This window comes from Pleurodeles waltl, chromosome 2_1 (assembly GCF_031143425.1).
Source record: "Pleurodeles waltl isolate 20211129_DDA chromosome 2_1, aPleWal1.hap1.20221129, whole genome shotgun sequence".
Lineage (NCBI taxonomy): Eukaryota > Metazoa > Chordata > Amphibia > Caudata > Salamandridae > Pleurodeles > Pleurodeles waltl.
The window spans coordinates 301303483-301324659 of record NC_090438.1 but is presented as its reverse complement, the minus strand read 5'-3'; the positions used below and the strand labels follow the sequence as shown (position 1 = coordinate 301324659).

General features: G+C 45.9%; 1 protein-coding gene across 1 annotated transcript in view; it reads right to left on the bottom strand.

Moving 5' to 3' along the window:
• The window catches only part of FRMD7 (FERM domain containing 7), a 366847-nt gene that overhangs the window by 54109 nt on the left and 291561 nt on the right, over window positions 1-21177 (bottom strand). Inside the window, exons 6-7 of the mRNA XM_069206026.1 lie at window positions 19651-19765; window positions 10194-10341 (exon numbers count right to left, since the gene is read on the bottom strand). Coding sequence (XP_069062127.1) covers window positions 10194-10341; window positions 19651-19765 — 263 coding nt within the window. The remainder of the gene's footprint in view (window positions 1-10193; window positions 10342-19650; window positions 19766-21177) is intronic.

Below are 21177 nucleotides of genomic sequence, written 5' to 3'. Positions count from 1 at the left end.
GAGGGGAAGCTAGCACTTCCACCGGGTGAGAATGATGAAATGCCAAGTGAGGATGACAGTGATGAGGATGAAAGTGGAGAAATGTGGGCAGAACTCATCAATCAGTACTTCACCTGACTGTCTGTATGTGATGTTCTGTAATTTCACTGACTACATGGGGTACTGTGGGGGGTCAGGATTGGTTAAGAAGGGTCTCTGTGTGACCATCAGACATTTCAATTGATGCTTTGGAGTATACAGCTCAGGTTGTCAGTTTATTCTTGGAATTGTGATTCTCATGAGGTTTTCCTTCATTTAGGCCAGGCAAAATGCACAATCTGAGAAAGAACTCTATTTTGAACAGATTTGTCTAGCTCATGTGAGCCTTTACCTGCCTAAACTCCTAGTTTACTACTTTTTCCTTCCAGGTCTCTTAACAATGCCATCCTCATGTGGACATTTCTGGGTTGTGCCAATGGCAGGTGGCTGTAGTTGGTCTGACATTTGAAGTGGACATGGATTGATCCAGATACTTTGTTACATATTTCTGGGCTGCATAAGTCCCATGCGCAAGCTGTCAGGACAGTGGGATGGCAGAGTTCTGTGCTACACAATAAACCTGTTTGCCATTGGTATGAGGGTCCAATGGTGTCATGTGTGTCATCATGTGTCTTTGACATGTCAACCTGTGCAATTCATTCACTCAACCTTCACATTGTATTGGCAATGATCAGGATTGACTTGTATGTAGCTGTCATTGTGTTCCTCTTTGCAGGCCACTGCGCATGTGTGTCAACACTGACATAGGTGAGTAAAATGCCTGTAGATGCCTGGCCATTGTAAGTGGAAGATTCTCTGACTAGGAACTGTTTTACCATCCTCTGTCTGTATTATGGGGTATGTTGATTTAGTAGGCATGGTCTAGGTACGTGATAAGGGTTTAGCTGATGACAATTTCCAACAATCTGTTAGGCTATTTGGAGTGACACAGTCTGACATGTCCCTAACTGCAGTGGTCAGCGGGATGTTACTTACTGACAGCTAGGCAGAAGCAAGAAATGTTTAGACGTACTTGACTATGACAGTCCTGACATTTGGTCAGCCTTTGTGCTGCACATTGTAGTAAATATAGATTGGTGATTGTCCTCTTGTGTCATTGTGTTGGTAGTGATCCCCTGCATGACATTACCTGTGATATGTCCCTCCTCACATTTCCTTCTTATGAGTTAACCATGAGCATGAAATATATACCAGTTTCTACTTCTCACATAGGTGCGAAATGACTATCATACATGGATAGAGTATTAGTTGTGTTTATTTTCATGTGCACAGGAGAATACGATGAATGTGAGCAAATAAATAATGTTCATACAGTGAAGGGATCAGTCACTGTGGATGTTATCATTTGAGTAACAGCCACAACATTAGAAGTCCCAAGTCCAGTGTCCTACTATCCTGAAAAATAGGAACGTTGATGTAGAAAAGTCAACAGGGTGCATCTGAGGCACAAAAAATGGATTCAATCAGTTGGGTGTTACTTCCTGGCAGTGGTTGTTGTCTTCCCATCTGCTCTTCCAGGTTGTTTGGGTGGATGTCCATGCTTGCGTGAGGGTTCTTCTGCTACAGAGGTAGAGGTGTCTGAGGCATGTCCTTCCCCTGGCAGGACCCCATTCTGCTGGCTGCCACAGATGTTGAAGGGTCTGGTGCAACTTGGCCAATGGAAGGGGTCTGGTGTTGTGGACGGTCCCTGCTTAGGGTGGTGTTGGTGTTTATCAGCACCCGTGCTAGGGAGATCATGTGGGCATTATGGGTCTCCCACTGTTGTGTGACTTCCTGATGGTTGTTACTCTGCACCTGCTTGATCTGCCCCAGCATGGCAAGTATCTGGCCCATCACGCCTTTGGATTGTTGCTAGGCTCCCAAGACTTGGGAGATGGTGTCCTGGTAAGAACTATCCCTAGCAGCCTCATGCTACTGGCTCACACCATCCCTCCCTAACACCGTACCCCCACATGCCTGCACCCTTGTCCCAGTTTGCCCACTGACACTTGTGCCAGGTCCATCATTGTCTGGGTTCTTGAGTTGTGGCTCCGGTACCTGGACTGGGGGGCACATGATGGTTGTTACTCTCCTTGGGGCAGAGGTTTGTGGGCGTCTGGTTGCCTGAGATGTAGAAGCAACAGTGCTGGGAGGAGTCAATGTGGGCAGGATGAAGTTAACGGTTGCCGTCTGACCAGGTTACCCACATGGGTCAGAGCAATCCACAATGTCCACACATCCAGGTGTGCTATCCTCACTGGAGGCTTCATTCAGAAGGAAAAGTGGCTGTCTCAGGAGTGTTTTACATGGTCACAGTAGCAGGTAGACCTGTTGAAGATGTGAAACAGACAGTTACAAGTTGTAATGTGACATGTAGCACCGATTTTAACCTGTGACTATGCATTGGGCCATCTACAGATTGACTTTGATTGGTCCCCTTCTGTGACAGTGACACCTGCTTTCAATTATGAAGAGCTGAAATTTGTGGTACACACATTTCCTTCTTAAGTCACCTTGCTACAGGATCTCAGAGTATCTTGGCACTTGGATGCCTGTCCATTGACTCAAACTCAGTAGCAGTGTGGCATAATACATTTCATGGTACCTCCCAATCGGCAATACTTCATTGTTGTGTTAACAGACAGCTGCACAATATCAGGTGCACGCTGACCTGCCCGTCAGATTTGGAGTAACATTGTACCTGGCCATATGTGGCAGGTTATACCAAGTACTGCGCAATGCATATATGTGAGATCCCCCCAGGTGAGTAAGGTCCAATGGGTGATGGGAGGTAGAAGGAACAGAGTAGCAGAGGACACTGTTATAGCTGTGTGTGAGGGGTATGTCAGTGCAGCTGTTCTTGCCATTCCTGTCAATAACTGTCCTATGCCAACAGACTTTACAATTGTTATCCCCCTAGGTGAGTACACTTCTATAGGTGATAGGAGGTGGTATGGACAGCGTAGCAGAGAACACAGTTTAAGAAGTGTGTTAGTGGTATGTACTTGCAGATGTCCATAGCATTGCTGTCATTCCCACAAACTATACTGTGGAGACCATTCAGGTGAGTATACTTCAATATTTAGTTTACATGCAAGGCTATTTTCATTTTGGGCACTGGTCTGGTTTTCTTAATAGTAGAACAGCGCCTGCTGGGAGTGGTAGTGCTATCAGTCCCTGTACTATCCACACCATACACAAATACTGTGCCCCAAGGTGAGCTAACTTCGCATGTGTGTTAGTAGACAGGGGTATTCGGACAGTTGTACACAGGGTTGGTGAGTGGGTGGACCGTCAAGGTGGCAAAAGGCGATCAGTGAGCATGCATGACAATACAATTTGGTGGCATTATTGATGTAGTGACTTACCTGACTCAACTCCCCCAGGTATTCCAGTCAAGCCCTCCGGATGCAGAATGGCCAAGACTCTCTCCTTCCACAATGTGAACTGTGGAGGAGGAAGTGGGGGACCACCACCAGTTTTGAGGACCTCCAGCTGGTGCATGGATGCCATGGAACGCACCGTCCCCCTGAGGTCGTTCCACCTCTTCCTGATGTCGTCCCTGGTGCACGGATAGCTACCTACAGAATTCACTCTGTGGACTATTCTTTGCCACATTTCCATTTTCTTAGCAATTGTAGTCTGCTGGACTTGGGCTCCAAATAAGTGTGACTCTACTCTGATAATTTCATCCACCATGGCTCTTAACTTGCCATCTGTGAAACAGGGATGTTTTTGTGATTACATGGTGGTGTTACTCAATACAAAAACAGGATGCTGGGGTGTAGGTGCTGTGGTGAGGGGGTGACAGTAGATGATGTGTAGAGGTGGTATTTTGTGTGGAGGGTGTCTTGTGTGGGTGTGGGATACATGCTATGTGAAAGGTGGAGGAGGGGCCTAATCTATATCACTGTGAATCTGATTTTGCTTTCTGGCTTCTATGTGTGGCGTTGTCAATGTAAAGAATTGTAGTGTGAGAAAGGGTGTGTTTTATAATGTAGTTTGTAGGTGTGTTGGGTGTGGTGTGTGTCAGCTGTGTGGAATGTGAATCCACCCAAAGTGGTGCTGTGTATTACTGTGTTGACCGCCGACCACCGCAGTTCGGGCTGCCATTGGAAAACTGCCATGGAAAAACCGCCATTCTTATTTGTGAGTTGTAATAGGTGCAGTGGTTGCTTGACGGGCTGGCTGTGCTGGTGGCTGGACTGACTCTTTCCTGCCCTCGAGAGTCCTGGAAGTGTCAGGATATTGGCTGTCTTTTGTCAGTCTTGGCAGTGTAACTCGTAATACGGTGGTCTGTATGGCCGCCAACATGGCGATCTTTGGCAGCCGCCACCGCAGTGGTCTGGCAGTCAGACCGCCAAACTTGTAATGAGGTCCTTAATATTTTCAGGCATTTTGGGGGGATTCCTAATTACTTTGGCCTTAATTGGTTGCTGTTGCTGTTCTTCATTCGCAATGGCTGCCCCATCTCAACAAGGAGGACTGATGGCACTTCCACCAGTGCAACTGTGTCGTGAACGCATGATGCAGTATTTCGTAGCACCACTCCTTGAAGAATGGGAGTGCAACTGGTCTTTGTTGTTTAGACCAGTCCTGGATTGTGTGTAGCCCGTGTTTCATTGCCTTTGGTGAATTTTACGAATGTGCACTGCAATTGTGTCTTTCTACGCAACGCTTAGATTCACTGGACGCTAATCTGTTGATATTATTGCTGAAGGCTCATTATTAGACATGCGCGTTGAGAGTGCGTTTGCTATGGGAAGCCTCCTATGAGCTGCCCTTTGTGGATGAAGTAGCTCTTGGTTCTTTAACATCAGGCAATACACGGAATGCTGGTGCCTTGGCTGGAGCTGGGGCTTTGGAACACAAGTGCTCTTTGGTTTTCCTTGGTACCGATTTGGTTGCATTAACACCTGCAGAAGTGCGATCTTTCCTTGATTCAGTTGTCATGGATACATGTGGCAATTTTTTAAATTACAATTACTTTTGATATAATGTTGACATTAAGCTTTCTTTTGTTAATATGATTACTGCATGGAAATATTTAATTTGGCCTGCTTTAGTGTGCTTTACTTGTCAACTTGGATATTTATGTACATATTTTAGCTTATTTTTAACATAGTACACCTAGTCTGACCTCTCTACTTTGAACCGACAAGGGGAGGGTGTTGTGAGATTCTTTTAGGATCATTTTATGGCCACGTTACTTTAGCCATAGTCCTGACACTTGTGTCCTTTAGCTTAGTAGTAATTAATTTGAATTAATTTAATTATTTTATCAGATGCCTCATTTGCCTGGAAATTATTTAAATTTCTTATCACAACATCTTCACTCTGTGCTTGCTCAAAGCTGTACACAATCCTGTTGTTGGTACAAAGTAGAGCATAAACTCTGCCACTTAGTTGAAACATACGTGTTCTTACGTTAGGGCAGTTTTCTTAGAACACCTGCTGTTTTATTTTAAAACATCTCTCTGCCCCCTATACATTAGAGAGAAGTTCCAGCCAGAAATTGCCACCACATGCTATTGCTTCATTGCAGCTGTCTGCTGAGACTTGACGTTTTTCCCACCATCATCGGAGAGGACTCTCTGTAGACCAACAGCCCTCTTTGCTACTTCCATATTCAGGTATGAGGGATGGTGTCTTTCCAGGGGTCCTGAAGGGCGGACTATGGCTAACACGGCTGTGCTCAATTTTAGAACCTCAGTGGTGTAGGTAGGAATTCTAATACTTAGCATTTTGACACTATGGTGGGACTTTTATCATGTTTCACTTTCTTTGTCACTGCTCTGCTGCTATTATGTTTCATTATCCTAATGATTGCAGTACATGTCCTTTTATCTAGAATGCAGTTGATTTAATAAAATACATTGAACCAGTCTTCTGCTTCTGTTTGTCTTTGCATGTGTGGGACAAATGTAACTGAGAGAAAAGGATGAGATCTTTTCCACCATTATTTCCCTGAGAAATCGGAATGTCATATGCATGGCTGCCACAAATCACTGCCACTTTTGGGTGCTGGTGAGGTACTGCTAGCTGTCCTAAAGGGTTAGGCCAACAGCTGCCACCCAAATCCAGCAATTTCATTGTTATAATGAGAGCCAACACAACCGTATTTTGCAGAGTCAATTTTAAACTGTTCTGTATTAAGTTGTTTTCGTTTTACTGTGCATGAAATACACAAACTGAAATCTTCAATATAATACATGTGAATTTATAAGCGGACGATTCTTCAGAACCTGACAATCTCCCACTGGAATTTTACAAAACTTTTTTTAGAGAACTCCAACAGGATATGCTCCAGACCTTGATGCAGGTGCAGGTGGGATCAATACCACCTTCATGGGAACTGACAACCATAATTATTTTTAAGAAACATACAAACCACTTCTCCTTCCCAGCTCATTAGGTCGATTTCTTTAATAAATGATGATTGGAAGATTTATGCTAAGGTGCTGGCAAATAGGTTAGGCAGAGTATTTCGCCATTAGTTTCACTTCAGCAACACAGCTTTATTCCCGTACAGGGCACAGTAGATCACGTAGGAAGGGTGACAGCCCTTTTTGATGTGGCTGAAGCACTAAAGGCATCATTGGGGTTAGTCTTACTGAATTCCAAAAGGGCTTTTGACTGAAAATAGTGTGAGTTTTTCTGGGCAGTCCTAGAATGGAAGGGGTTCGGCAGTAGCTTTATCAAGGCTAGTAATGCGCTGCACAAGGCCCCAAGGGCTGTAATACGAATAATGGGGCTAGAGTCAGAACAGATCTTTAGGGGTACTCTGCAGGGCTGTCCATGGCTGCCTTTAATATTTGCTTTATATATAGACCCCCTTTATAGTAAAGCTGGAGAACAACCCACCCATCAAATTGGTTATAGTTAGTCAATTTATGTATAAAGTGCTGGTGTATGCAGACGATTGCGGTAGTTACCACAGATCCCGCTGTGGAGCTACCTGAAATAGAAGCTCAAGCTAGGCAGTTTGGGACATTTTCAGGATATAGACTGAATTAGGGTAAGAACCAGGTGTTATGTACTGAAATAACCAGCTTTAGGTGACAATTCATTGTGACAGACGCTCAATATCTAGGAGTCAGAATTACTCCGTTGGTGGACGGGCTGGTCGAATTGAATTTGGAACATTTTTTACAGAATACCAAACAAGATCTTAAGAGAATTGACCATCTTCATCTTTCGTTATTTGAGAGCTGTAATGCACTTGATGACTATTCTTCCAAAGGTTTTGCATATTTTTAGAACAGTTCTGCCTAAAATCAACAAATATTGGGTGGCTAAACTGGAGAGTGCTTGCCTCAGCTTTTTATGGCGATATCAGACACCCAAGAGAGTGGCTAAATGTAAAATCTTGTCAGGGTCATGGGGTGGGTAGTTGGTCCCAAACTTTACCTTTTATTATTGGGCATGTATGTTGCAATATATGGGAATCCTGATTGTGGATTGGCCAGGCCGTATGAATGTAGCAGAGTTTCTGTCTATTTCTGAGTTGATTTGTGGAACTGAAGCTAGGACATGCTAGTCACAAATAGAAAACCAAGTTACTATAAGAAGACCAGGTTTGAGTTCTTAAGAGCAGCGTATAAGGCCTGGAATCAGATCAGGTGGCGAGCTGGTATTTTTAAGTTTAATACACCTTTATCTGTGTCAGCAATTTTTACACCTATTTTTCAGTATGATTATGGGTAGATGGGCACAGAAAGGACTCAAAGTTTTAGGGGATTTATTTTGCAATAGCCAACTCCATTATTTTGCACAACTACTGGATGTCTTTGGTTTTGTTAAGGATGATGGCTTTAAAACCCTTCAGTTACGGGATTTTGTTACCAAAAGGAAAGCAGATCTAAATGCATTGGTGAGGATCCCCCTGATTGAAGCACTAAGGTGGCAGGACACAATTGGTTATACTTATCAGTTCCTAGTACAGAATCAGCGAGATGATGTTGAAGTGCAAAATGCTAGATGGGAGGCTACGATTGGGTTAGAGAGGCTTTACTCTTTGAACCTGAGTAACAAGGTGTTACTAATGGTGGGCCTAATAAGCCAACATTACAAGATGATCATTAATCTTTACCATATGTCTGCCAGGGTAGCTAAGTGGGGTGGGAGGTTTGGTGGTATGAGTAGTAGATTTCTTAGGTGTGGCTTAGCTCATATGTTTCATTCATGCCCCAAACTGGAAATATTGAAGAAGGATATTGAGAGGTTTTTAAGCATGATCATTGGTAGACAGGTTTGGATTTCTCCAGCTATGATGCTTCTAGGTGTGATTGACAGAGCAGAAGACTGTGAGGCTATGCGGAGGGAAGCATATTTACTATTTATCGCTATGGCGGTTGCCAGCTTGTGTATTGAATCAGAATGGATAAACCCTGACCTGCCCCCTACCTCCGCAATGTGGAGATCAAGATAGTTAACGGTGTACAACATGGAAACCAACCTCTATAAATGTAAGGGGTAAAAGACTCAGAAGTGGGGAACCAGAATATGGGATGTGGTTACTAATTGGATGCAAGGGCTGATGCCCCAGGAATAGCTAGGGGAATGGTAATTAAGTTTGTAAATTATGTGCAAGCTATTCTATGTGTAGCCTCTTTTTTCTAGGCACCAGTCTCAATGATTATGTATTTGCACTTTATGGACTAAGGGGCACAAGGAGAGCTTAATATGCTTTTGTTTTGTTTTGGAAATATTTTGATTGTTATTATTTAGCGGAAATCCCTGTCCTATGTGCTTTCTTGTTTATTAGGGGGTAAAGCCTGCTGGCCTTAGGGAATGGGTTGGTTTGTCTGCTTATATTATTAAGCAAAGATTTTCTTTCAACGGGATCATCCGCTGTGTATAATGACGTCATTGTTGGGCAAATGAAATATATTTATAAAAAAAGGTCTGTGTTAGCCAATACCTTTAGCTTTTACTAGAATTATGTCTAGGACATACTTATAGAGATTTCAGCCTCTCTTCACCCATGTGTCTGTGGTTGTGTCATTCACATTTTTCTGCACTCTACTCATGCACGCATCAAGGGGCAGTGTGTCAGCCCAGGTCAACCATTGGCTGGCTTCAGCATGCGTTACAGTATGCTGTTCTTTCACAATGAGCTCACCCACACACAAAGTCGTTTCCTTCAGTGCCAGGCAGTACTATGGTAACGTGTACATTTCTGAGACCAAAAAAAAAAAAAAACGTTTTTGAATTTATTGAATGTTTTTTTTTTTTTAGATTGACGAACACCCAGCAGCTTCCAAAACAATAATGTTTTGAAAAAACCATGACAAAACAAAACCAGAATTTCCAGAAGGCTGGCGGACAAAGCCAGACCTATTGCCTTTGTCAATGCCTGTTCATTTTCAGGGGACAGCACATGCAGATTGGAGATGATTAGCATGCCCTGCTGCTGCAAAGGCCACAATACCTCATATTCACACCCCAATATAAATGGATGGACACAACAAAAACTATGCCCATCGCTCATCAAATAGAATCAGTGTGCTGGCAATATCAACATCTGCTCCTTGGCTCAGGCTATTCATAGATGAAGGCAACTCGATATATGTCTGTCTTAAGAGACAGAAAAAATACTTTTTTGTAAACAGATAGTAGTCTCTGCCGCGTAGTTCTGGACCTATATGCAGTTTGAGTTTTGCAACTCTTAGCTGTGCGTGGAGGCTGGAAATAGTGCAAATAGTAAAGGAAAAGTAGGAGTCCAAAGAGCATTCTTTCAAATCTGTGTCAGAATGGTATATTGCAGTTCTGAAGAAATTATTACCAAGGGGAAGGAAATATTAGTACTCTCTTTAATGCGAGAAGCTATGCCCTCCACAAGAGCTTGCAGCCAAAGAGATTGGCAGATAGGTTTAAGGAAAGCACGAAATGTACAGCAATTTGTCAAGTTTAAACTTTTGACTGGAGGGGCTTTCCTATCGGAAATTAGGGAGCAATGGTTCGTACTTACAGCTAAAATGCAGATAGGTTTAGATTTGGGATGAAATAAGGATGATAAAACGTTTTGTGTCAAAAGGTCAACTACTACTGACAGAGTTATTAATATGGTTGAATGCTGCACAGTTACATACTGAGGTGATAAAAATAGGTGAAGGACATTTTGATACTGGAACATATTGAGAATTCAAACGCAGCAAAAGAAAACACTATACCTGAAGTACTAAAACACCCAGGTGCGAAACAGCTAGATTTATATGCATGCCTTCCCCGTCACTCGCTGGGTGGGGCCTTATTCCATACATTTCCAGTTTTCTTGCTATGTCCAGTAGTTGAATGTCAGAATCAGCTGGAGTTTTTCCACTGTGAGAGGAAGAAACATATGCTTGTAAAGGAAATGCTTTCATTCAGGTAGCATTAACCTACAGTGGCCCTTTGGTTAGTGTCACGAAATGCACATTTTTTAGAGGGACATTTCAGTTTGGAAGAGCAGAATCCCAAGGTATTCAGTAATTGTTGCACGGGATATTCACACTGGGCAAGGGTGTTTCCTACGTGCTGCAATTATCATCACACCCCTCACTATTTTCCCCAGCCAAAATTCTCCACATAATTCTGCCAAAATGTACCAGAAAATGTATGGGAACAATTAGTTGGGTAGACACAAGTCCTCTAGTTAATTGCCTTTTTTGGTCAGAAAACACAAAATTTACTACGTGCGATAAATACCACCTCCTTTTCCAACCTAGCAGCCAGGGCCTCAAATGACCAGAAAAAACACTACAGTCGAGATACAGTTCTTTGAAACCATCCCAACCGGGAATTTCGTAGGTAACTGGCAAACATACCTCGGACATAAAAACAACATCAAATTGCGTGCATTTAACCATGAACACAGAGCAGCCGTTTCATTCACATTGAGCAGCCGGTGAAAATGGATTTAATTAGATAAAGATGAAGCAAAATAACTTGAGGCTCCCGAAAATCTCCATTTAATTGCTCCTATAGCCACTGTAAAGGCCTTAATGTTCAGTAAAGATCTTTATAGATCTATTTCGGCAGGTGGTGTAAAACACAGGGCAGCACTACCTGGCTGCCCTTAGTTTTTGCGCAATCAAATCAAATCATAAACATTTATAAAGCGCGCTACTCACCCGTGTGGGTCTCAAGGCGCTAGGGGGAAGGGGTTACTGCTGCTCGAAGAGCCAGGTCTTGAGTTGTCTCCGGAATGCGGAGTGGTCCTGGGTGGTCCTGAGTTTGGTGGGGAGGGAATTCCATGTCTTGGCCGCCAGGTAGGAGAAGGACCTCCCACCTGCCGTGGTGCGGCGGATGCGAGGGACGGAGGCGAGAGCAAGGTTGGCGGAGCGAAGATGACGGGTGGGTGTGTAGAAACTGAGGCAGCGGTTGAGGTATTCGGGTCCCTTGTTGTGAAGGGCTTTGGTGCGTGGGTGAGGAGTCGGAAGGTGATCCTTTTGTTGACGGGAAGCCAGTGCAGGTGTCTCAGGTGGGCGGAGATGTGGCTGTTGCGGGGTATGTTGAGGATGAGGCGGGTGGAGGCGTTTTGAATTTGTTGCAGACGTTTCTGGAGTTTAGCAGTGGTTCCTGCGTATAGGGAGTTGCCGTAGTCCAGGCGGCTCGTGACGAGGGCGTGGGTCACGGTCTTTCTGGTGTCGGCGGGGATCCAATGGAACATCTTTCGGAGCATGCGGAGGGTGAGGAAGCAGGAGGATGAAACGGCGTTGACTTGTTTGGTCATGGTGAGAAGTGGGTCCAGGATGAAACCGAGGTTGCGTGGGTGGTCTGAGGGGGTCGGTGCGGTGCCAAGGGCCGTGGGCCACCAGGAGTCGTCCCAGGCGGTCGGGGTGTTTCCGAGGATGAGGACTTCCGTTTTGTCTGAGTTCAGTTTCAGACGGCTGAGTTTCATCCAATCTGCGACGTCTTTCATTCCATCTTGCAGGTTGGTCTTGGCGCTGGTGGGGTCCTTGGTGAGGGAGAGTATCAGCTGAGTGTCGTCGGCGTAGGAGGTGATGATGATGCTGTGTTTGTGTACGATGTCGGCGAGGGCGCTCATGTAGACATTGAAGAGAGTCGGGCTGAGCGAGGAGCATTGTGGGACGCCACAGATGATCTTGGTGGGGTCTGAGCGGAAAGGTGGGAGGTAGACTCTTTGGGAGCGGTTGGAGAGAAAGGAGGTGATCCAGTCCAGGGCCTGTCCTTGGATCCCAGAGGCGGGTTATTTGGGTGCGGTGGCAGACGGTGTCGAAGGCAGCCGAGAGGTCGAGGAGGATGAGTGCGGCTGTTTCTCCGTTGTCCATCAGGGTTCTGATGTCGTCTGTGACTGAGATGAGGGCGGTTTCTGTGCTGTGATTGGCTCGGAATCCGGACTGAGAGGGGTAGGTTGTTGTCTTCAAGGAAGTTGGTAAGTTACTTGTTGACGGTCTTCTCTATGACTTTGGCAGGGAAGGGGAGGAGCGAGATGGGGCGGAAGTTCTTCAGGTCGCTTGGGTCCGCCGTAGGTTTCTTCAGTAGGGCGTTGACTTCAGCGTGTTTCCAGCTCTCAGGGAAGGTGGCAGAAGAAAACAAGCTGTTGATGATGGTCTGGAGATGCGGGGCGATGATGTCAGCTTTGTTGAAGATGAAGTGTGGGCAGGGGTCCGAGGGGGCACCGGAGTGGATGGAGTTCATGGTGGCTTCGGTCTCTTCCATGTTGATGTGAGTCCAGGCGTTTAGGGTGATGGCTGGGCTTGTAGGTTCTGTTGTGGTTGGCTGGGTCTGGTGTCCGAAGCTGTCGTGTAGGTCGATGATCTTATGATGGAAGAAGGTGGCGAGGGAGTTGCAGCGGTCTTGTGAGGGCGTGATGGCGTTGGCGTTAGGGTTGGAGAGCTCTTTGACGATGTTGAAGAGTTCTCTGCTGTTGTGGCTGTTTTTGTCCAGTCTGTCTGTGAAGGAATTTCTTTTGGCGGCGCGGATCAGTTGGTGGTATTCACGGGTAGCGTTCTTGAAGGCATTCATGTTATCTGCGGTGTGGTCCTTGCGCCAGGCTTTCTCGAGGGTGTGGCAGTTTATTTTATATTCCTTGAGGGTATCAGTGAACCAGAGAGGTTTTTTGGTGTTGGTCTGTCTTGGGAGGCGTCTGAGGGGAGCGAGGTTGTCTGCGCAGTTGGTGATCCAATGCGTGAGGCTGAGGGCTGCGTCGTTGGGGTCGGTGGAGAAGGTGGGTTGGTTGTCGCTGAGAGTGGAGAGAAGCTGTTCCGCTGGGATTTTGTTCCACTGTCGGCGTGGGATGGGTTGTGTGTGAGGTGGCGAGTCTCGTGTCGGAAGGTGAAGTGGACACATCTGTGGTCGGTCCAGTGTATAGCGGAGGAGTGGCTGAAGGATACGTGGTTGCTGGCGGAGAAGATGGGGTCGAGCGTGTGTTCGGCGATGTGGGTGGGGGTGTTCACCAGTTGCTTGAGACAGAGGTTGGCAAGGTTGTCGAGCAGGGCGGTGGTGTTGGGGTCATTGTTCTGTTCCTGGTGGAAGTTGAGGTCACGAAGGATGATGTAGTCCAGCGAGGCAAGGGCGTGCGGGGAGATGAAGTCAGTGATAGAGTTGCTGAAGAGGGTGCGTGGTCCAGGGGGTCGGTAGATGAGAGTTCCTCTGAGGGTGGTCCTGGGGTCGGTGTGGATCTGGAAGTGCAGGTGTTCGGCGGCGAGGGGGGTGTCTTCGGTGGAGGTGGTGACGTTGATGGAGTCCTTGAAGACAATGGCGATTCCTCCACCTACTTGGTTGGTGCGGTCTCTCCTGGAAATCTTGTAGCCATCGGGGATGGCTATGGCGATGTCGGGGGCGAGGAGGCGTTCATCCAGGTCTCAGTGATGAAGGCGACGTCCGGTGCGGTGGAGTCCAGGAGGTCCCATAGTTCAGCGGCGTGCTTGTGGACGGAGCGTGCGTTGATCAGGATGCATTTGAGGTGGTTGTTGGCGCGTGGGCTGGCAGGCGTGGTGGTTTCGCGGTGGAAGGTGAGTTTGCAGGTGTGACATACGAAGGGTCCGTGGGTACGTTTCGGGTTGGCTTGGAAGCAGGTGCTGGAGCGCCCCGGGTTGAGGGCGTGGAGGGTAATGGGGTCGTAGCGGTGCTGCGGGGTTTGGGAGTGCTGGGGGCCAGGGGTCGTGGTGCTGGGCGCGGTCCAGGCCGGACGGGCGCAGACGGGCTTGCCTTTAGCGCGGCTGTACAGCGGCCGCCATAAGAGGGAGGAGGGGGAAGGAGTGGTCACCTAGAGGGGCGGGAGGGGGGCGACGAATGGGAGCAGGGGGGGCGGGGCGAGCAGGAGGTGGCGGCGGGAAAGCGGAGGGTGGGGGGGTCAGGTAGAGGGGAGGGGAGACAAGACAGGGAAGGGGGGGTTAAATGTGGCAGGGAGTAAGGAAGAAAGATAGGAAGATAGGGGAGGGGGGTTACAGAGGTGGAGGGGAGTAAGGAAGGACAGAGAGAAGAGTCAGGAGCAGAAGAACAGAAGAGAGAAGAGCCAAGAAGAAGGTAAAGAAGAAGAGGAGCAAGGAGTCAGGAGCAGAAGAACAGAAGTGAGAAGAGCCAAGAAGAAGGTAAAGAAGAAGAGGAGCAAGGAGTCAGGAGCAGAAGAACAGAAGAGAGAAGAGCCAAGAAGAAGGTAAAGAAGAAGAGGAGCAAGGAGTCAGGAGCAGAAGAACAGAAGAGAGAAGAGCCAAGAAGAATGGTAAAGAAGAAGAGGAGCAAAGAGTCAAGGAAGAGGAGTCAGGCAGAAGAGGAGAGACCTGAGAAGCAGAGGATACGAAGAACACAGATGAAGAACACAGATGAAGAAAGAAGAAAGCACACGCAGGTCGCGGTGCAGAAGAGAAGGAAGAAACACAGATGAAGTACACAGAAGAAGAACACAGATGAAGTACACAGAAGAAGAACACAGATGAAGTACACAGAAGAAGAACACAGATGAAGAATACAGATGAAGAACACAGAAGAAGGACAAAGAAGAAGAGAGAACACGCAGGACGGGGTGCAGGGAAGAAAGAAGAACACAGATGAAGAACACAGATGAAGAAAGAAGAAAGAACACGCAGGACGGGGTGCAGGGAAGAAAGAAGAACACAGATGAAGAATACAGAAGAAGAACACAGGGGAAGACCAAAGATGAAGAAAGAAGCAGGAGAAGAGGTGAGTAGCGCGGGGCAGGGCGAGGGGCTGGGCGGGGGGAGTACTTACTGTATTTTCGCAGGACTTGCTTGGAGGTTTCAGGAGCCTGGGCTGGTGGAGCTGCAGCGGCAGGGGGAGCGACCTACCCTTGGGTCAAGGGTCGCTAACTCTGTCGCGCAGCGGCTGCCATAAGAGGGAGGAGGGTGGAGGAGGGGTCAGCTGGGGGCGGGGGCGGGAGGGGGGCGACGAATGGGAGCAGGGGGGTGGGGGCGAGCAGGAGGTGGCGGCGGGAAAGCGGAGGGTGGTGAGGTCAGGTAGAGGGGAGGGGAGACAAGACAGGGAAGGGGGGGTTAAAGGTGGCAGGGAGTAAGGAAGAAAGATAGGAAGATAGGGGAGGGGGTGGTTACAGAGGTGGAGGGGAGGAAGGAAGGACAGAGAGAAGAGTCAGGTGCAGAAGAACAGAAGAGAGAAGAGCCAAGAAGAAGGTAAAGAAGAAGAGGAGCAAGGAGTCAGGAGCAGAAGAACAGAAGTGAGAAGAGCCAAGAAGAAGGTAAAGAAGAAGAGGAGCAAGGAGTCAGGAGCAGAAGAACAGAAGAGAGAAGAGCCAAGAAGAAGGTAAAGAAGAAGAGGAGCAAGGAGTCAGGAGCAGAAGAACAGAAGAGAGAAGAGCCAAGAAGAAAGGTAAAGAAGAAGAGGAGCAAAGAGTCAAGGAAGAGGAGTCAGGCAGAAGAGGAGAGACCTGAGAAGCAGAGGATACGAAGAACACAGATGAAGAACACAGATGAAGAAAGAAGAAAGCACACGCAGGTCGCGGTGCAGAAGAGAAGGAAGAAACACAGATGAAGTACACAGAAGAAGAACACAGATGAAGTACACAGAAGAAGAACACAGATGAAGTACACAGAAGAAGAACACAGATGAAGAATACAGATGAAGAACACAGAAGAAGGACAAAGAAGAAGAGAGAACACACAGGACGGGGTGCAGGGAAGAAAGAAGAACACAGATGAAGAACACAGATGAAGAAAGAAGAAAGAACATGCAGGACGGGGTGCAGGGAAGAAAGAAGAACACAGATGAAGAATACAGAAGAAGAACACAGAGGAAGACCAAAGATGAAGAAAGAAGCAGGAGAAGAGGTGAGTAGCGCGGGGCAGGGCGAGGGGCTGGGTGGGGGGAGTACTTACTGTATTTTTGCAGGACTTGCTTGGAGGTTTCAGGAGCCTGGGCTGGTGGAGCTGCAGCGGCAGGGGGAGCGACCTACCCTTGGGTCAATAAAAGTAATCCTTTTTTACCTTAATAATGTGTGAAGCAGCACGTGCTGGTGATCCCCGAGATATGTTAAACAGAAGCATGTTATCTGTCCTCTCCCTTGCATGTTTAAGCTACTTGTGATGAGAAACTCAACATGACCAAATAAGGCAAGCAGCATTCTGCAGGGTGCTACTGAACAATTTCCTTTTGAGAGCTTTGAAATCCACTTGAATGGACACATTTTGGGCCTCCAAGGGTATTAGTGAAGTGGTTTGGAGGAGATGTTAGTGTCACAATTGATAGGTCTCTGTAGACTTCTTTAGGCCCAGGCGGAATTTTAATTACCCCAGAGTAATTGAAGTAATTTTGATCATTCTCTGTCACTCTTTGATGAGGATTTACTGCTAAAAACCCGAATACGCCTGCTTGGGTAATTAAGAATTATTTGGTGGATAAAATCTCCTTTGGCAATAGCACATTTAGGAGTCGCAAGCAGCTGCTCACATTTGCCAGTTGTGTTCTGATTGCATTTAGTGCTATTTCAGTTCGAAATAAATTATTGTGTCCATTTCGAAAGTGAGGGTTCAAATGCATTTTTTTGTGCTAAGAAAATAGTGCTAAATGCCAGGAGCAATTTGGTGTAAACTCCTACCCCCAGGATCACATTTAGTGAGAGACAGCTTGTGCTTGCACTTCGTGTTCTGTTGCATTTAACACTATTTTTTAATGCATAATGAATCCTTATGTCCATTTTGAACATAAGGGTGCATTTTGGGTTAAGAAAATAGTGCTGAACACGAGTGAAATTTGTGGACAATCTTACCCTAGGAGCACTTTAATGCTCACGCTCGCTATTCATGTTCTGTTATACTTGCCACTATTTCTTAGCAGAAAATGCATTCTTGCACTCATTTTGGATGCAAGGGGACATTTTTACACTAAGAAAAAGTACTAAATGCAGAATTACTCTTCTCACAATATTGTGTGTAATCCTGTGGAATTCCTAGGTAATTCAGTATGATTACGCTACACTGAATTACGTGAGTTACACCCATCCCTAAGAAACACAGATGAAGTATGTGAAGGGACTTCTTACTGTGTGATGGGGTGGGGAGTGTGTGTGCGGGGGGTTCAGGGGTGAGGTTACAGAAAGGTCTTCCTTAGAGCATGGTCCCAGCCAAATGAGCACATGAGCTGAAGTTGGTTGCCTAGTGTAGGAGAACACTAGAGAGGTTGTTTCTTCATAGTTCTTTTCTGATCCAGGAATCGGCTGTTCTTCCTCTATCTAAGCAGTTGACTGACTTTGTTCATATGGTCAAATATCCCCGCGAAAAGAAGAGGTATTTCACTTCTCTTGTTTGACTATGTAAGATGCAAAAGCAGTAAGCATCTGAAGAAATCTGAAGAAATCACTTCAAAGTGTTTGAGAGCTGTCTAAATAATATGTAAATGATTATAAAAAACACAGCTTACCAGCTGTTGGCTTTTCCAGAATTGCAAAACGTAAACAAATGTCTAGTATCTTTTTCAGAGAAAGGCGGCAACCCTACTCACAGGAGAGTTTTGGTCTCAGCTTTCTATTGGTGTGTCCTTCTGCCTCTAGTGGAATGCATGCAGGGTCATTTTGCATCTTAAAGGTAGACCATCTCATCACACATTTAATCCTTTATCTCACCCATGCATTGTATGCACAAATCAATCCTTTTTTTGAGCTGCAGCAGTCATCTTTCTGTCTCCGCTAAAGCTATCGGCTGTCAGTCAGAGATCTGATCTTACTGATATGATATATCCATATGAAAAGTGGCTTTTGGTAAATACCCGTCAGCGCCTGGCTGTCATGTAGTTTTAAAGAGTTGATTTTGGTTTGTTGAGCTGTACTAGAAGGCCATTACATTTCTTGCCACTTTGCATAGCATTATAAGAGTTTTCTATTAAGGGTTGGAGATAGGTTGGAACAAATAGTAGCATTCAGTGGCCATCTTCTTCTGTGGTTGGCTTACTGAGTCTTGTAGGTCCTTTCCTGTGTTAATGCCGCTTCCGAGTAGGCTGTGGCTAGTGCCTGAATATTGGCGTTTCCAATGCCTTTTGAATTGTGTCCATAGTATGGGCAGAGTTAATAGTGTCAGCCATCTTGGAGTACATTTATAGATTTCCCATTTTTTCCACTGCACATTTCCCCAGTGGACTGGAGCCAGTGGAGGCTGGTTTTTAGGGCTGGCAGCCACTGCTAGTGCCTCTCCCACTTTCTCCAGCTCCCCTAGGTAACTACAGCAGGCACAGGGGGCTTGAAGAGCAAGAGAGGAAAAAAAGAGAGAAATGAGAGATGAGGAATGGAGCAGAGCTGGTGTTAACATTTTTGTCAGCGCTGCTTTTGTTTCACCCACTTCGTCATTTTCGTACACTGCTAGGATGAGTGCTATGTTACCAAGAAGGCTGTTATGTTCATCTAAATGCAACATAACGGCCACCTTGGAGTGTTATTTTAGAGGTGGTTTTTCATCATGCAAGCTGTTGGACTTGGCACTGTCTGCCGGGTCACAGACCTGCCTACTCACACGTTGCACGTTGCCACCATGTGACACACAATATTGGCTCCCCTCACATTGGCTCCCCTAACACGGTCTCCCGGTGAGGAGCCAATAACACAAGGTGGCAGGGAAAACGAGCTGAAAACCACACTAAACTGTGGCTTTCATCTCGTTTTCATAGGCTTTTAACTGCCGATGTCCATTAATGGGTGTGAAAACCCTCCAGGACATCGGCAATAGCCGCAGCAAGCTATTTTTTTTTTTTAGTAGGGCGTTTGAGACCAGGGTGGGCAAAAGTGCCTCTTGAGTGCTTCTCAGCACGAGGCCACGCCCCCATTCATTAGGTTATTTTGATGTGATGTGCTGCTTCACAAAGAAGACTTTAAACTAAACTCAAATCACAATAAACCTTTTGCGTTGCCTCTTGCTTTTCATTTTTAGTTATTTCTCTTGGCTCAATAGACACAATACTGGGAGTCAATGCTGTGTTAGTACAAACACAAAAAATGTCTTCCTAAGAATTTCAACACAAGGTGTAATGGTGAGTAATTGGTTCATTTTAAAGTTAAAGTTATGGCTGTGATTGTGTAAACGTGTGTTGGAATTGGCGGCACATTACCCAATTATTCACCTTTCGCCATGAGCACGGTATGGTAGAAGCCAGACGCTATTGTTTCCGTTCACATGCAATACCTGTCTCTGTGTGCATTCTTCACCAAGAACGTAAGAGTCAAACACTTACATGTGCTTCTGGTAAAACTTTATAATCTTGTTATCTATATATTCCTGATTAGGTAAATATTGATTCTGCTCCAAATGCTTCCTGGCTGCCTCTTCTTGGAAATCCCCCAACTCAGCTGTTTAAAGAAACACAAAAGTTAATTGGTGCAAAAAAAAAGTGTGTACAATAATAGGGAAGACCAGAGACGTGTTACAATGCACATTCCTGACAACCCTTCTATTTATGATACTCCACAACAAATGTTTTGCAAGGCTAGACCCAAAGAAAAGGAAAGAGCTGTGGCTGTGGAACTATGTACCAGACCTTAGACGCTTGAGGCCTGGTTTCTAATCCCCACTCCAATACCAGACCAAGTATATTGCATAATTCTGGGTAATCACTTTATCTCCTCGTTTCTCCAACTGAAAATATGTTAAAACAACTATATAGCATTTCAAAAATTTGTGATATGGCACACACACACACACTCCCCCACCTCTTAAATCAGAATAAATAGAAACCACAAAAAACTGAAAAATTTAAGTATCATTTGGGACTACAGATAGGGCCAGGTATTTTGGAGAACCTGACTCTGTATGTGGTGGGATATATTGCAACTAAGGTCAGTCAGAGATTTTAGCTTCATGTATAGTTTTTGGAATGGTACAAAAGTCAGTCTATTTGGCCTTGTTCCAAGGGACTTCCATTGCATAAGTCATGTTTCACGAGAGTCCTTTGTGAAGAGAAGAACCAAGAAGACTTTCTTCTAGAAAAGAACACACTGGAGACAGAATATGGCAATAAAAAATATGTTGTTGCTTAACAGGGTATTTTTCAAAACATGACCCTAAGAATAAGGGGCATATTTATGAGCCTCTAGTGCCACTGGAACCTCACTTTACGTGACAATCCAGTGGTGCTAACCTCTGCTCCATATTTACAAGGAGGTGTAACGCCACTTTTTGTGCATTACGCCTCCTTGTAAATATGGTCCCCTCCGACGCAGTTTTCTTCGTCAGAGGGGCGTGCAATGGGTGCTGCTGTGGGTGTGCCACAGCAACACCCATTGTATTTTGGCGCTGCTTCAGATTTATGAGATTTCATAAACCTTAGGCAGCGTCAAAATCTAACACCACCCCCATGGGTGGGGATAGCAAGGCGCAACAAGGAGGGATACTTTTATTTCCTCTTGTTTTTTGCTTTTTCTATGTGTGCTGCATTCTGCAGTACGCATAGAAAGAGCAAAATCCCAGAAATGATTGTTTTTGTGCAGGAAGGTGTTCCTTCCCGCACATAAACAATCATTTGAAAATGACGCTGCAGCACACACAGAAGTGCCAAAGCACCATTAGTGATTGTTATTGTGCGGGAAGGGACATCTTCTCGCACATAAACAATCACACCCCTCAACGCAGAAATACTTGCACGATGGTTCAAGAATGCCTGCATTGCTGGTGGCAGCTAAATTTAGCACCAGCACAGGGGACAACACAGTGGTGCGCCGTACTCACTCAAATATGGTGCATCCCTGCGTTGTGAAAATGACAG